Source organism: Ahaetulla prasina, chromosome 1, assembly GCF_028640845.1.
Source record: "Ahaetulla prasina isolate Xishuangbanna chromosome 1, ASM2864084v1, whole genome shotgun sequence".
NCBI classification, from domain to species: domain Eukaryota; kingdom Metazoa; phylum Chordata; class Lepidosauria; order Squamata; family Colubridae; genus Ahaetulla; species Ahaetulla prasina.
Genome location: NC_080539.1, coordinates 109,168,112 through 109,185,404, shown reverse-complemented (window position 1 = coordinate 109,185,404; position 17,293 = coordinate 109,168,112). Strand labels below are relative to the sequence as shown.

At 36.3% G+C, this 17,293-nt stretch overlaps 1 protein-coding gene across 1 annotated transcript; it reads left to right on the top strand.

The window, feature by feature from the left end:
* Window positions 1–6,388: 6,388 nt before the first annotated feature.
* Window positions 6,389–13,966, top strand: CENPW (centromere protein W). Its single transcript, XM_058172268.1, has 3 exons — window positions 6,389–6,567; window positions 10,920–11,033; window positions 12,979–13,966. Exons 1-3 carry the CDS (start codon window positions 6,478–6,480, stop codon window positions 13,003–13,005), a joined length of 231 nt encoding a protein of 76 aa, XP_058028251.1. The 5' UTR covers window positions 6,389–6,477; the 3' UTR covers window positions 13,006–13,966.
* The last annotated feature ends 3,327 nt before the right edge of the window (window positions 13,967–17,293 follow it).

The window sequence follows — 17,293 nt, the reverse complement described above, 5'->3', positions numbered from 1 at the left end:
TATTTAAACCATTACATTACATTCTCACACTTTCTCACACAAGGCTTAGATTAGACTGACTGATGAACCACCATTTTTATAGCCTTTCCTCCACAAAATGTAGCATATTTTGTTTGAACCATCTGGATTTAATTTAGGCAGAGAACCCAGAAATAAATAGCAGAGTTCTTAGACTGTGTTCTTCCAAGAGTTCTTCTGAATATGATAATAATAGGAAGAACATAAAACATAATTGCATTATGCCTCCAGTATCCCACTGTGTTGGAAGGTAATAATTTACTGTTTCTTCTTGCTCTACTAGTAGATGAAAAATCTTCTAGATTTAATATAGCAAGGTTTATGTAATTGCCATATAGATACAGAAGTGTTCACTGCAACAGAGATGGAAGGAATTAGAAGTACAATTGACTTTTTGCTATCATCCTTGGCTTATACAATTAGCTTGGAGGGTAAGATTTCAAGGATCGTTGCCATCCATAAAATTCATTCCTAATTGCTATTTAATCATTGTGATGAATGCTGCTTTAATTGACTCTTGCTTGAATTGAGGTGCATTTGCTACAGTTCCTGTTATATATATTGTCTTAAATTCATTTAAACTGTCAGGCATTTTGTGATTTACCTGAAAAAATTTCGTTTGAACTTCGGATTCTTGGCACATAATTAAGCAAGGGCTTGTGTAGAGATTCTTATTTTACACACAGGTTTCTTTCCCCCCATCCTTTTGAGCACTATTTTCCACAGAGTAAATGTCAGAATTCTTTGCAGCTAAAAATTCCTGCAAGAAACAATAATATAGTATATAAGTATAGTATAGTATAGTATTAGTATTAGTATTAGTATTAGTATAGCCTTTATTGTCATTTTACATAATATATACAACAAAATTGGTTATGTTTTCAACAATGTTTTCGAATAATAAGATGTTTATTTTTCAGGACTTTCACAAAATGAAATTATGATGAGTCTTGGCACAGTATTTTTCTTACTTTTGACTAGACTAACTCACCCAAATTAGAAGCAACATCACATGCTCTGGATGCCATTAGTGCTGGTCCATTCAGAAATACCAATTTCTCTTCAGTTTATTTTTACTGGCTGAGACATTGTTTGGGGCATCCTAATTAAATTTAGGCTGACTTTAAAGTATACAAAGGGATATACATCATATTAATTTCCTTGCAGTTGCAGTTATAAAAATTTATATAAACTTTTAATATCCATGAATCATTTTATATGTCACTGGGGTTATATATCTTGCTTTGTGTCTGCTGTCTATTACTCGATTCTTTGTTTTTTGGGGTGTGGAATGAACTGTATTCTCCATCTTACAGATTCCTAAACATTTTGGTGGAACTGTCAGCTACAAACTTTATCTTGGGAATTAGAAACTCATGAAAGCAAAATATGCTTTACAAAATCTCTTTGCACATGTTCAGAGACTACTGATTGCAAGAAACAATTGGCTGTTGAACACATTCCTCAGATATTGTATGCCATTCAATATTTTATTTCTGATCTATGGACTGCAAGAATTTCTGCTTGCTCATTTAATTTCAAAGATACTTTGTCTTTATGCATTAGTCCCTATCCAACTCAGCTCTGCTCATTTCTAACTTTACATGACCTGAAGCATACATTTTGCCCATCAAATGGTTTGATGCACATTTTTACTACTTATACGTTTGTGAGTGTTGTTTCATACTTCATTGAATGGGTGAAATAGAATGAGGCCTTTCTTTTAGAATAAATAAATAAGATTGTAAAGACTCCTTAAAAACTACATTATAATGAAAAGCAGAGTTGGGTTAAATATCTGCCTATCATTTAGGTGCTTTGCAAATTCCATTGTTTGGGGAGTGAGATGAGAAATCTGTGAAGAAATGGAAAACGATTAAACTTTTTTTTCTCCCTCTCATTTTACGTGTCAATTAGAGTTTAATTACAATTTCATAATTGCATGTGCAAAATATGTACTTCAATAAATATTTTAATATTTATGCACATATAAATGTATCAATGTTTATTATTTCTTTAAACAGTCAGTTTGGTGTAGTGGTTAAGATGCTGTCCTAGAAACCAAGACTGTGTAAGTTGCAGACGTTCCTTAGGCATGAAAGCCAGCTGGGTACCTTTACAGTCACACTGTTTCAGCTCAACACACTTCACAGGGTTGTTGTTGTGAAGAAAAATAGGAAGCAGGAGTGTTAAGTATGTTCACAACCTTGAGTTATACATAAAACAAGTAGAATACAATAATTAATATTATTAATATAACTAATCTAGAAATACCAATGGGCAGCAGAATACAAGACAGTATCAACATTTTGAAAATCAGAATTGAAAGATTATGGCATAAATCAGCCAAGTGGTCCCAGTGGTTATCAGCACTGTAGGTGCCATACCAATTTTTTTTTTTGATGCCACTTAGAAAAATTTCCATAAAAATGCATAAAAAGTTTCCATCTGTCAATTACAAAAGGCCACACTGCTTGAATAAGCATGTTTTATACTATCCTAGATCAGTGATGGCTAACCTTTTCTGGACCCAGTGCCCCAAAGCCTAACCCTAACCCCCCAAAATGCAATGCAGATGAGGCCCTGCACATGCACCCCACCCCACGCATACGTGTGCAGCCCCCTCCCACATGCCCCGCCCCCATGTATGTGTGGCAGAGACCCAAAGACCAGCTGGCCAGCAGGAGGCGCATATGCATGCGCAACAGAGCTGAACTGGGACAGCAGTTCATGTGCCATCAGAGAGGAAGCTGTGTGCCACCTCTAGCACACATGCCATAAATTCGCCATCACGGTCCTAGATTCCTGGGAAGAACTCAATGTGTATGAAAGCCAACACCAGCTAAAGAACTGACCGCTGTGATTTCACATTATTATGCACATAATAATATATGTATATAGCACTTTGGGGCAAATGTTTTTTATTCCCCAAATATTTTATATTGACACATATCTCACAAAGGAATATTAACCTATTTACATTTATTTCGTTTTTCGTTTCTAGATAAAGTTATAACAGTGTACAAATATTCTTTATCCAAATATATGAAAAAATGGGAAACAATCATTCATCACGTTATTATGAAACTAAAATAATCAAACTGATAATCTATATCTTTATGGAGTGGTTTCTGCTAGATTGTTCTGTTTGAAGAGTACTGGAAAAATATGCTTCAAAATTTCTACTAATTATTAATACTTGGATAAACATCAATTAGTTTTCACTTGAATATGACATGTCAAATTTAAAGAACCATATGCAAAATATTTGCCTCATTTTCAATGCTAATTCTTCTATAAAAACAAGACAGTCCAGTTGCCTCCTGAAAAAGCATCTTTGGGACAACCATGACCTGGATGACTGAGAATCTCTACAGACTTTCTTGTATAAATATACCAAGCTTTACATAACTATGGTAAATGGTAATTTACATTTGTAATGTATCCAGAGGCAATAAACTTGCAATGTATCTTTTATACATATTGCAGAATTAGATAATAAGTTTTTACTAGTTGAAAGATTATGGAGGTCTTTTATAGTTACACATTAAATCTAGGAAAAATAAACATAGAAATGCTACTAAAACAAACATAGAAACACTACTAAGATGACACATTCAATTTTAATTTTAATATAAAAAGTGATGCTTGATTTCGAGAGGACAAAAAGACAAGGCTCTTAGCCTTAGTGTATGTTGAGGTTTAATAAAAGGTGTTCAATGAGAAGCTGGACACCTATCTACAGACATACCGTAGCTGAATTTCCTGTATGAACTGAATTAGATTGTTTTAAAGTCTCTAGCATGTGGCTTATGATTGCAATTAACATATACATCCAATTTGTTTATGGTTATGACATAAGCCAAACTCAAGGCCCGGGACCCGGATCTGGCCTGAGGGGGTGCTTAAATCCGGCTCACAGGGCCACCCTGGAAACAGCAGAAGACCAGCCTGTGGTGCCTCTGCTAGTGAAAACAGAGCTTGCAAGGGCTGTGGGCGCCCCCCCCCCCGAACTCCATTTACACTGGCAGAGGGTTGCAGGAGGTCAAACAGAAACCTGATGTGGCCCTTAATGAAATAGAGTTTGATACCCTAGATATAAGCTATTGCTTAAAGTTTGGGCCTAGGATGCCCAGGAGAAGACACCTGCAAGATTAGAACTTTTGGAGAGACCCATTCCTGATGGTAGCAGATTCTGCTGTTTGGGACTAACCTTTCTTTATGGTGGGATTGTGGTAAAATAGTATTGAGCAACTGCAGGCAGGTTCCCCAAAAGCAGAGCTTAGCCATTTTGCAGGTTGCCCATAGAACAGGTAACTGTGATAGAGATGCTCTTGCTCTATCATTTGTCACTCAAATTAGTTTTGTACATATGTATAGTGCTGTTCTGGAGGAGTGCTACATTTGTGTCCAATCACATCTCACTTGACAGATCACATATATGGTGGAGAGACTGTGAAGAGGACTAGAGAACTCACTCCTCTCTCACCTAGGTCTCTCCTCTGTTCCTTACACCTTTGGAATTGGGTGGCTATAGCAAAATTGAATGAATGAATGAAAATATTCCCAGATAAATAATTGCAATTTTGAGCCAGCCTGAGACCTGTTTGTGAAAGTGAGGACACAGCTATAATGGATTCGGATGTGTTGATCAATTTTTAAAATAACGAATTCTAAAAAGGGAAAGGTGAAACAATCTGTTCATCTGTGGTCTAGAAGCTTGAGTTGAGTAAGTTTTAAATTGGTATCATATTTGTTTGATACCCATATTTTTTTCATCTCTTGCTATTTTTTTTATCAATGCAACATATATGGTTTAGAATGGAATAGAATTTTTTTTACTTTCATATATTACTGACATAGAATAGAATAGAATAGAATTTTTTTATTGGCCAAGTGTGATTGGACACACAAGGAATTTGTCTTGGTGCATATGCTCTCAGTGTACATAAAAGAAAAAATACGTTCATCAAGATACAACATTTACAACACAATTGATGGTCAGTATATCAATATAAATCATAAGGATTGCCAGCAACAAGTTACAGTCATACAGTCTAAGTGGAAAGTAATTGGTGATGGGAACTATGAGTAAATTAATAGTAGTGCAGATTCAGTAAATAGTTTGACAGTGTTGATGGAATTATTTGTTTAGCAGAGTGATGGCCTTTGGGAAAAAACTGTTCTTGTGTCTAGTTGTTCTGGTGTGCAGTGCTCTATAGCGTCGTTTTGAGGGCAGGAGTTGAAAGAGTTTATGTCCAGGATGCGAGGGGTCTGTAAATATTTTCACGGCCCTCTTCTTGATTCGTGCAGTATACAGGTCCTCAATGGAAGGCAGGTTGGTAGCAATTATTTTTTCTGCAGTTCTAATTATCCTCTGAAGTCTGTGTTTTTCTTGTTGGGTTGCAGAACCGAACCAGACAGTTATAGAGGTGCAAATGACAGACTCAATAATTCCTCTGTAGAACTGAATCAGCAGCTCCTTGGGCAGTTTGAGCTTACTGAGTTGGCGCAGAAAGAACATTCTTTGTTGTCCTTTTTTAATGATGTTTTTGATGTTAGCTGTCCATTTTAGATCTTGCGATATGATAGAACCTAGAAATTTGAAGGTTTCTACTGTTGATCCTGTGTTGTCTAGTATTGTGAGAGGTGGGAGTATGGAAGGGTTTCTCCTAAAGTCTACCACCATTTGAGTGTGTTCAGTTCCAGATTGTTTTGGTTGCACCACAAGGCTAGTTCATCATTGTCTTGAATGAGACCAATCACTGTTGTGTCATCTGCGAACTTCAGTAGCTTATTATATTCACTTATATTCACTCTGTTATATTTCAGTAATAAAATTAGTGAAAAAGTTAAAAACAAGACTCTTCATTTGATGACTCCCCAAAAGTCAAAGTTGTTCAGTTGGAAGAGAGTCCCATTTGTGATCATAAGAGTTGAGGGCATTAGAAGGCTTAGAAGCCTTTCCGATCACAGTGTAATCCTTCGCAGGCAAGATTCCCTTCCAACTCTTTAACGCTAAGCAGAAATCTGCACATACATTTGCAACTTTTAAAATAAATTCCTGACGGATTAAGACACGTTCAGCGGCCGCTCAAACCCTATTGAGTTTAAATAGGTCAGCTGTACAAAAGACCGTCGTTGATTATGCGTGCATTTGGAAGTGAGAAGCAACTACAGATCGCGTTGGATATTAATGAAGAGCCCCATTTATTCAGCGGCTTCTCTCTATAGTCCCGCTGAATGGCATTCCCTTCCACCAATCGCTCCAAGGAGAAAGTAGGCGGGTTGATGCATCAGCCGCTCATGTGACGTAATGGCGCACGGCGGCAGATTTGAATTTATACGGCGCAAGCGCGCTCGGTTCGTCTGTGGAGTGGTTTGGGGGGGGGCGAACCGCTCTCCGGATATTCGCTGACTCCGACATTGATTCCGAGGAAGGGCTTCCGCGCCGCTGCGATGAAGCGCACCGTGCCACGAAGCACTCTGAAGAACCTGATGAAGAAGCACAAGCCCCAGCTCCGATTGGGCGGCAACACCGACTTACTGGTGAGTGGGAATGGGGAGGGAAGCTAGAAAGGAGGAAAGTGGCTGCTGTCTGCCCTAGTCTTGCGGAGCGCCTTTGCGGACCCGTGTCCTGCTCTGCGACGACAGCGAGGGATGGGACGAATGTGGGAGGCGACCGTTCAGTGTCTGGCTTCCCACTCGGCAACTTTTAGGGAAACTCATTGGAAAACTGTTTCCTGCCATTCCTATCCATTCATTTATGAAAGTGCCTTGCCTGAAACGTGGGAATTCCAGTCCCCCAATCCTTCTTGTGGGTGGTTCCTTTTGTTTAAGCTTGGCGTGTAATGACAGCATAATTCTATGAATCATCTTTGTGCATTATAGCACAAATAGTAGCCTGGTAAGCAATACTTAACCTGGGATTGCTTGTGTCGTGTGCACATGTGTTGTGTGTGCACGATGGCAGAGGACTGAAGGAAAGCTCGATCCTCTGCAACCAATGTTTGAACACTGTAAAAGTTGTCAGAAGCTTCTTTGGCTGTTTTGGTCTCACCGTATACATCTATACATCTGAACTAGTTTGTGTTGTTTCTCTTTGTCATAATATATGTGGGTATATGTATAATTTTGTATCTATTTTGTCATGTTTATGTAGTGTATATTAGAGGTGGAGACCCTCTGAGACCTGTATGCAACGAAATTTCATTTTAATGTATGCCGATTAGTGTACATTCAAAGTGACAAAATTATTCTAAGTCTAAGTTTAAAAAATGCAAATCTGTGCCCAACCCCTTCTCTCAAGTCCTCTCATGCCAATAAAGTTTCTTACAAGTTGTCGCTTTTGAACAAAGAACTTAGATTTTTTTCCTCTGTTCTGTTGACAAATCAGTTTACATGGAAAAACATACGTTTTGATATTTTGGAAGGAAATTTTTGTAATGATTTTTTTTCTGGGCCATGCATAATATCATAACCTCTGAGATGTTGCCACAACACAGGGGAAAGGGTTGAGTTTGCATGTGACATAATTATTTTGTCGTCAATGTTTAGGAATGGACACTGATGTGTGTTATCTATTTTGTGTTTTGTACAGTGATTACAGTAACACTCTTCCACAGCCTTTGGTAATCAAACTAATCGCCATCTAGAGATCTGATAAATGCCTGACCACAAAAATGTAAACCATAGTCACTCAGTGCTCTACGAGTTGTAAATCAGCTGCAATCCAACAATTTGAATGCGTTATATAGTTGCAAACGGATTAAAAGCATGATAGACTATAACAGGGATGGCTAACCTTTTTGCCATAGTGTGCCAAAAGTGTGGGGAACGAGGGGGATCGTGTGCGTGCCCACACCCATAATGCTATGTGCTCCGTCCCCCCGCACATGTGTGTGGAGCCGGAAGTCGACAATTGGGCCATTTCTGGCCTCCAGGAGGGTGGGGAAGGCTGTTTTCGCCCTCCCCAGTTCCTGGAGAGGCTCTGGAGCCTGGGGAGAGCAAAAAACAGGCCTTCCAGTCCCACCAGAAGTTGGCAAATGGGCCGTTTCTGGCCTCCGGAGGGCCTCCGAGGGGGGAAGGCCGTTTTCACCCTCCCCAGGCTCCTAGAGAGGCTCTGGAGCCTGGGGAGACCAAAAAATGGGAATTTCCCCAACCCCCAGGCCCTCCGGAGGCAGGAAACAGCCTGTTTCCCTACTTCCGGTGGGCCCAGAAAGTCTGAAAATCACATGCACCAGAGCTGAGTTTGCGTGCCCACCGATATGGCTCTGTGTGCCACCTGTGGCATGCGTGCCATAGGTTCGCCATCGCGGGACTGTAATATATAGTTGACAGGTTGTACAAAGCTTGGTTCAGAAATTGTGCAGGCTTCGAATAAGTCAATGTGGAGTATAAAATGGATTTATATCAGGTATCAACTGAAATTATAGTAAGAAATATAGAACTTTAGAATATTGGGTTTTTTATATATAAAAAATAACATCCTTACTAGTGTAATAATATGATTCATTTATAGTGTAAACATCTTACATATTCTCAGAAGTAAATCCCATTGATTGTACTGCTTTTATTTATTCAATACTGCACAATATTGGGCATGAATATTTCAGGCTGAAGAGTTTAGGTAACAAAATAGAAGTCATTCTGATTGGCTGCAATCTGGTTTTTAAACAGCAATTCACCAGGTGTTTGGACTTTGCAAGAACAATGCATCAAAATTCTCTAAAAGTCAAGCATATGCAATAAGCAGGTAATCCTTGATTTATGACCACAATTTAGCCCAAAATATTGGTTGCTAATCAAGTCAATTGTTAAGTAAGTTTTGCTCCATTTTCTAATCGTTCTTCCCACAGTTAAGTAAATGACTGCGGTTAAGTTAGTAACAAGATTGTTAAGTGAATCTGGTGTCTCCATTGACTTTGCTTGTCAGAACTCGTAAAAAGTAATCACATGACGTCGGGACACTGCAACTGTCATAAATACAGACCAGTTGCCAAGCATTCAAACTTTTATCACGTGACCACGGGCATGCTGCAAGAAAAACAATCATAAGTAATTTTTTTTCAATGCTGCTGTAACTTCGAATGATCACTAAATGAACAGCTATAAGTCAAGGTCTATCCGTATGTATAGACCCAATGTACATCCATTGTTTCTTGTTCTGCCTTTAGGTGCTTTGGAGAATAGGTTGACACCCTCTTTGTGGCATCCGCTTAGTGTTCCTTAGCTAAATTAATACTTCTCAAAGTTCAAGACATGAGTGGCAGTTACTCTGGAAAATTTGAAATTGGATGCCTCAATATCGTTGCCTCAATAACCTATATCTGTTCCATATGTAGAGATATAAATATAGGATGTGTATATGTGTGTGTGAATGAAAATACTGCACTGTTATGTATATCAGTCACTTTGAAACCAGGCTAAGAAAAGGAGATTGTTTATGAAATTTCTATGGCTGCCCATCTTAAGTTATGACTTTGGGTAGCTAACAATTAAAAACCCAAGTAAATTACATAAAAAATTATAATAATAAACTAAAAACAGCAAAAATTATAAATAACAAATAAAAAAGCAACCAAGAATAACATCCCACAACAAAAGCACTGATAATCATAGTTAACACAACCAACGGGCTCGTCCATTTCATCAGGGACCCAGGCTTGATGACAAAACCTTTAAGATAAAATGCCAGAAGGGTTGGGACAAGACTGATGGTATCTACTGGATTGGCTCAGGATTATCCATAACTAATGTAAAATGCTGTTGCATGTTGTTTACTTGAAAGGAAATGCTTCTTTATGACCTTTAAGTAACATTTTATCCCATTTTTATCTATCTATCTATCTATCTATCTATCTATCTATCTATCTATCTATCTATCTATCTATCTATCTATCTACCTACCTACCTACCTACCTACCCACCTACCCACCTACCCACACATCAACTAACTAACTGAAAGCAGCAAACCTATTTAATACTCCTACTTGCTATTTTCCTCACAACAAAACGCTGCCAGGTGGGTTGGGCTGAGAGTGAGTGTCTGGCCAAAAGTTACCTTACATGCCTAAGGGACTCCTACAACTCAAATTCTCCTGGTTTCTAGGACAGCATCCTAACCACTACTCCAGACTGGCTCTGCAGTAATCCTGAAAAAGAAATCCTGAAAAGAAAACAATAAAAAACTCTACGTTCCTTCTTAGATTTGTACCTGATCTAAATCCCATTTTTTAGGTAGATTATTGGAAGAAAGAACTAATTGGGTGTAGGGACACTGAGTTCTAGGTCTGCTTCAGACATGAAGAAAGTTGTGGGATGTTGGCCCAGGCCCTCTCTCTTAGCCCTAGGAAGCAGACAAGGGGAAATCACTTCTGAAATCTTGCCTAGAAAATTTCAGTGACTTACCTAGGTAATTATCAGGCATCAACATTAACCGTAAGGTTTAAAAAATTGGAGAAAACAATAGGTATATTCAGGTTGTATAAAACTTCATGTCTAATTTTAGAAAGATACTTAAGAATATGCTTGAGCATATCATTTGTTTGCAACTCTTTAAAGCAGATGCATCTTTTCCTTGGATCATGTGGCTGCCAGATGACATGATTCTAGAGAAAGAGTTGTAGACTGATTCATGCCTTTCCACGTCCAAGAATGTTTTTGAAACAGAATTTATTAATTCATCGTTTTCAAAAATTATCAGAAATGTATAACTCTCCATTTGATTGGAAATGTTAATGTCACAGAAGTAAAAAAAAATGAAATTAGACAGATATACTGATAAATTCCACTTTGAAAACATTTTAATTAGTATCATTATAAATCATTTTTTAACCTAGTATGTGTAATGTACTTGACATTTTTTGGAAGATTTTGAATTTTGTATTTTTCTTTAAAAGGTACATTTGAACTTCTTGTTGTTCCTGTTTCGATTAGCAGAAGAAGCCAGGACCAAGGCTATTGAAGAAAAGAGTAAAATAATTAAATATGAACATGTTGTGTCTTCCGCAAAGGTAATCATAGTTAAATTCTTTCTTGCATACTATAATGTTAAAGCTGCATACAATTGTATTAAAGTCTAAGAGAACATTCAGATAAGACTACCCTGTATAAAGAAGATTTTTGTTAAAACTTTATTATAGTGAGAAAAATAATCAGTTGTATTATATTATTATAAAATTATGCTAGAACAAGTATGTTCAAATTAGGGTATCATTACTCAGCAGATTGGATTAAGTGTAACTGCTTTTTACAGTAATTCTGTGCACTAAAATATAATTAAATTAATACAGTAAAAGGAATATTCATCACAATGATATTAACTCCCACAGAAAGAACTTTGTGGTAATCTAAATGGAAGATTACTAAAGTATGGGCTATTGTGACCAGGCCATTCCTGCCCAAAAAGTTCAGGGCCGCTGGACATGGCATTGCTGGCTAAAGACATGATCACCTATGCCAGTGATGGCGAACCTTTTAGACACCGATTGCCCAAACTGCGTGCATGTGCATGCCCAAACTGAAAGGTGTGTGTGTGTGCGCACGTGCGCAGACATGCACAAACGTGGACATGCGTGCATGCTCAGCAGAGACCAGCTGGCCGGTGGGAGGCAGGGCATCAGAACACCGGCAGCGCAGCAAGAGGTAAGATCTTTTTCTTTTGTGAGCTTCTGTTTCGTCGTTTGCGTGGAAACAAGCTCACAAAAGAAACGCCATGGAGATCTGACCTGGGGCGACGATGCGCAGGCCAGCAGAGAGGTCTCTGTGTGTCATAGGTTTGCCATCACGGACCTATGCCATCTAGTCCTCAAAAGATAAAGATGAATTCAAGAATACATAGAGCCTGTCTATTTGATACTTCACAAGGAGCGCGGCGCCAAAGAGTGTTAGATACCTATCTAATAGCCGGAACTCTGAGCTACCAATCCATATGTTTTACTGAGTTTTGCCTTTTTGCCAGTAACAGGACTCAAACACTTCTCTGGTACCTGCACTGCCTTACTTTAATAACGAGAAAATAAAGTTCTATCGTATCACCCAACCATAAGCCCCTGATGGCCTCACTTGATACCTTTGTATAGAATATAAACAAAGGTAACAGAATGAAGGATCCCATGACTACTAAGCCAAGCCAAAGCCTGCTAAGGCCAAAGCAGGAGGGAGCAGCAGAACTACTAAATAACATCCTCCTCCTTCATCCAAAATAATTGATTCAGCCAGATGGTATAAAAAGCTGCCATAAGGTTAAAGAAGATGAACACTCCTCCCTACCCCCAAAGCAAGTCATTTTAGCTTAGACCAACCAAAGCAATTTCACTGCCAAAATCAAACTTGAACTTTGAATGAATTGGATCAGGTAATCAGTATCATCCAGGAACATATGAAACTAAGCCACTATCTTCTCCAGTGGGATATTTGCAGTAGAGTAATATTCACAATAGTTATGGTTCTCTTTAGAAGACCTCACACACTCCCTGTTTCAAATGAATATGGAATAGAATATTTACCTACAGGTAAATATTTACCTCACTCACTCCTACATAAGTATTTTTCTACTAGGTATCAATAAATCCTAAACTCTATTTGCACTGCTGGTTAGAAATGAAAAGACACATCTTAACTGATACAAAAGCCTTATTTATGTAGGCGCAAGATCACTGTTTTACTAGAGTGACCATTATAATAATACACTGTGTAGATCATGGGTGTCGAACCTGATCACGTCACATACCATCATGTGACGTATTGCAAAGTTTTTTGCCTTTGCGGACCCAGGATGGGCGTGGCCTGTGCATGATGCATCTGGTCTGCAGGCTGCCAGTTTGACACTTGGTTTAGAGGAAAGGAATTTGAAAAAATGAAAACCATCTAAAGCATTTCATATTAAATAGATGATTAATTTTAAATGGAATATTAAGCTTTTGTATCTAAAGGATCTATATTTTTTTTTCTTTTCAGATAATTTTAAAGAAGAGTCGAGGCTAAAGGAAAGAGTTCTTAAATTCACTGACATTCACAGGGTCTTATACATGATGCAGTTTAGATATTTTTGTTTTGCATTTTTTTTTGCATTAAATAATGTCTCAGAAATAAATCTCAGTTAAATGTAGCTTTTGATGAAATTTAGTAAATTAATTAGTAAAACCAACATCAGTGATTGAAATAGTTTAAATATTTATTATAAAATATTTCTTTTTTTTGTAATGATTATATAAGGTGCCTTATCTGAAATTTTTAAACATTACCTTAACTGATAGTCAATATGTATTCCTACAGACCTTTATAAACCAAAACTTTATTATTCAGAGGATATTTTTAATGTGCAAGTTGTCTACTGTTTATACCCTTTTAAACTTCTAATCCTAAATCACATTTTAAATAAATAATCTTTCAGCTAAAGAAATAGCTTTGTACTTGACTTCGTACTCTTGTATTGGCAGACAGACTTTTAAAACACAAAATTATAAATGAAATATAAAAATATTTCAAATAGTACCATTTGTAGTAATAAAGCCATAATACCATTTGTATTATAGACTGTATTCTTCTCATGTTATTTTTCATGCTATTTTTTTATTTGTTGGACAAAAAAAATAAAATGATAAACAATCTTTGCCAGACCCAGTTTTAATATTTCCTTGGATGGGACAGCAGTGATATATTTCTTTTCTTTTATTAAACAGCTACTGATGTTGATGATCATAAAGGAAATGAAAAGCATGAAGCAGATTTATTCTTTTCAGTTTTCATTTTTAGTAGAAATATCAGTTCTGTCATCTGAACTCTACATGCATAACGTTACACAGGAAGAATATAACTGGAACCTTCAGTTTGTATATGTGTGTATTACTAGCTGTAAAGAGATTTATCTTCTGTCTTACAGTTTTTGGAATTTCTACACCATGACACCCTTCAGGCAGAAATAAATTCTTTTTGGAAAAGAAAGCTGCTTACTTTTAAAACGTCCATTCTTTTGTACAACTTTATGGTTTGGTAAAAAATATACCAAGTATTGGACTGAGTCCCATTTTAATTAAACAGATTATAGTGTTTTGCTTCATGATTCTATGATGAAATCTGATATGTTAATTCTGTAAATCAGTACTATGATCAACGCCTTTGATACAGACAACAATACAACCAGTGTAATTTTCATTTTGTCAGTGCTCTTTTTAGAAATCTCATCTCTTTCAAAATGGCTGTTCCTTTTGCAACCATAAGATGGGGATAGAGTAAAGTATCCCATATATTTTCCCTTTTATGTAGATTTCTGGTTCATTGAATCTGCCTCTGTTAAAGAATTATTATGTTACATTAAAGCGCTGTCAGGAAGCATCTTATTGCTGACAGATGTAGGGTGATTAAGGATTTCATTTTAATTGCAGTTTTATATGAAGGAAGGGAACAGCTTCAGAACTTTCATGCCTCTTGTTAATGCAATCTGACAAGAGAGAAGTTAAATTTCTTTGTTTTGACAGTGTGCTGAATATATTCTATTTTTCACACTAAGAAGTGTCATTAATCAACAGTGGCTGGTTAACGCTTTAGAGGCTATTGTCAAGAAACAGTGTTTATATTAGTCAATATAGAAGTGTTTTTAATACAGAGAATACTTAACAAAAGCTACAGATAAAAGCACAGGCTATCAGTTGATTTTTTTGCAGTAAAGTAGAATAGTAATAATCCTCACCCCAAAATAATTCTTATGGAGAAAGCTATGTGATATTTTTTCTTTGGCCAGATTTAGAAAATTTTGAAGTTTTAGAGGAAATATGCAATGAAGTACATTTAAGATTATAAGTTACATATTGAAGCTTTAAATCATATCTATGTTTGAAGCTTGTAATATCACATTTATTTAAAAACCCCAAATACATTTTTGAAGACTGGATAACAGTCTAGTCATGCTTGAATAGGTCTCTGTTTTATACATTTGACCTGGCTTTATATTGTTCTACCTTAATTTCTGGAGATATAGTTTTGCATCTTCTCTAACTGTTGGCTGATATTCTTCCTGTTTTGCGTATTCATATTTACAACAACAGTTCTTCACATGTTTAAAAATCATTAGTTAACTTCAGTTTTAAACAAATTTTGGTATTTATACATTAGGGCAATTAGGCCACCTTAATATTAGCAGTCTGGGAGGTGAGCTTTTTCTCATGCTTCTAGTGTAAGGTAGAAAATCCTGGACCTTCCTATTTTAATAGCATCCTTGAACCTTCCTATTTAAATAGTATCTTTGAACAATTGGAATAGTAGTTTCCCTGTTATTAGAACAAGGAGAAAAAGTTGTCATAGACATTTTTAGAGCTATGCATGTATTACTCTTGGCTGAAGGATGTGAATTTTTTTCTCTGCCAATATTCAAAGCTAAGCACTAGGATTGTGTATTGTTTTGACATTGGAGTAAAATAAGCCAACATTTTGAGTTGACTGTGTTCTAAGGACCAAAGTTTTAAATGGGACTAGTGTACCTTCTGCTGCCAGAACAAAACTCAGAAGTGTTCTGGCAATAGCAAACAATGGGAGCTCCATTTTAATTTCTTGCTCCTTTGTTTTTAAGCCAAGGGCCATAAGCATATTTGGAATGACAGTCCATGTTAAGTGGTAGCAGTTACCTAAACTACAGTGAAATTGGCTAAGGGGAGATTTTAAAGTTTGCAAACTTAAGAACTTTGGAAGTAATTGTTTATATAAATGTACTTATATGTTTTATATATTATTTGAGGGGCTTATGCTTGACAAAATCTAAATATATTCTTTGGCAATTTGTTAGCGTAAAATTTAGGGTTATGAGAGTGAGATGGGCTAAGTCTGATAAATAAATTTCCAGAATAAGGTAATAAATGCACTGGGTTTTCTTTCATAGCAACCCCTTGGCCAACTTGATTATAGGTAAGTCTATAATTGTGTCATAATGGACAATCTCTCCACTTAACAATATTACTTTGCATGTTTTTCTTTGGTAAGTCAGATAATGATTCTCTCCAAAAGTGCTCACAGCTGCTCCTCTCAGCACAAGGAAAAAACAAAGCAGTTTTTCCCCCTGCTACTGCCTCAGCTATTGAAAACAGGAGAATAATCTGTTGTGGTGCATACATTCTTTACTCAACAAAACAACAAACAAGTCGTTAAATACTTTGTAAGAGGGTGTCTTCTTCAGCTTGAAAGTTGAAATGTTTTACTTGTTTTGAACTTGAAGTGGTTTGTGCTCAGACTGTTTTCCCTTCTCTGTAGGGAATAAATCCAGTTGTTTCTGAGTCATTGTTCTGAGAATGGCTTTGTATGACCAAGATACTATCACCTCTTATAAAGGATAACATTAACTACTAATACGTTAAACTTATTCTAAATATGGTAACCTGATGGTTTCAATGTGTGTTCTAATTTATTTATGTATTAATAAAATTTATATAGCTGTCTATTTCACTAAAAACTGATGGTGTTAGCATACATATATTTTCCTCACCAAAAGGTCAGAATGGAATGTTAATATTAGCCAGCATTTTATATCTAACTTAAATATTGAAATATTTCATATTTTTGTTATGCATTTATCCTGTTCTTCAAATTTTAAATTAAATAGCATCTATATTTGAAGAACTGGGAAATCAAACAACATGTATACTTTAATAAAGTAGTCCTCTTCCTAAACATTTTAGTAAAAAAAAAAGGTACATAAAAAGTAAACAGCTGCCTGTCAGGAAAGTTCTATGAATTAATCAGATTTATATTTGAAGGATCAATGTGGGATGGGCTTGAGATATAATTTCACATAGTGATTTTTTTTTCTTGGTCCTATAAGCTAGTAAATAGACTTATTGTTGTGCTTAAATGCTTAACCTATTTGAAAATGTTAATGGTGTCAATTATTTTGAACAAAATCTAATCTTAGGCTATGTGTTTGTGTTTTTTTTCTTGACAGTTCAGATAAGTATGTTGCATAGATTACAAATACTGGCTTTTGAAGACTAAAGCAAAACTCTATTTTTCTTATCTCCATTGTATGAAGTAGAACATTTTTATGAACTTTTGCAAAGTCAAAACATTAAACACTGGGGAGGATATCCTATGGTTTATAGTGTTAAGGGAATTACCTCACTAGCTTGAAAGCTCAATAACAAGAAAGTAAGCCTTTAGAATCTTGCAGTTGATGGATAAAAAGCAATATAACATAGTTCTGGTGTTTAATTGCTTATTTTCATTACAAAAGTGTAAAAGTGCTCATTTTATATTCCTGAACTCATAGTTTATTTTAGCTGGTTTTTTA

Coding starts and splice junctions, on each gene's coding strand:
- CENPW (XM_058172268.1), top strand. CDS start 6,478: ATGAAGCGCACCGTGCCACGAAGCACTCTGAAGAACCTGATGAAGAAG. Junction 6,568..10,919: donor GCGGCAACACCGACTTACTG/GTGAGTGGGAAT, acceptor TTTCTTTAAAAG/GTACATTTGAACTTCTTGTT. Junction 11,034..12,978: donor ATGTTGTGTCTTCCGCAAAG/GTAATCATAGTT, acceptor TTTTCTTTTCAG/ATAATTTTAAAGAAGAGTCG.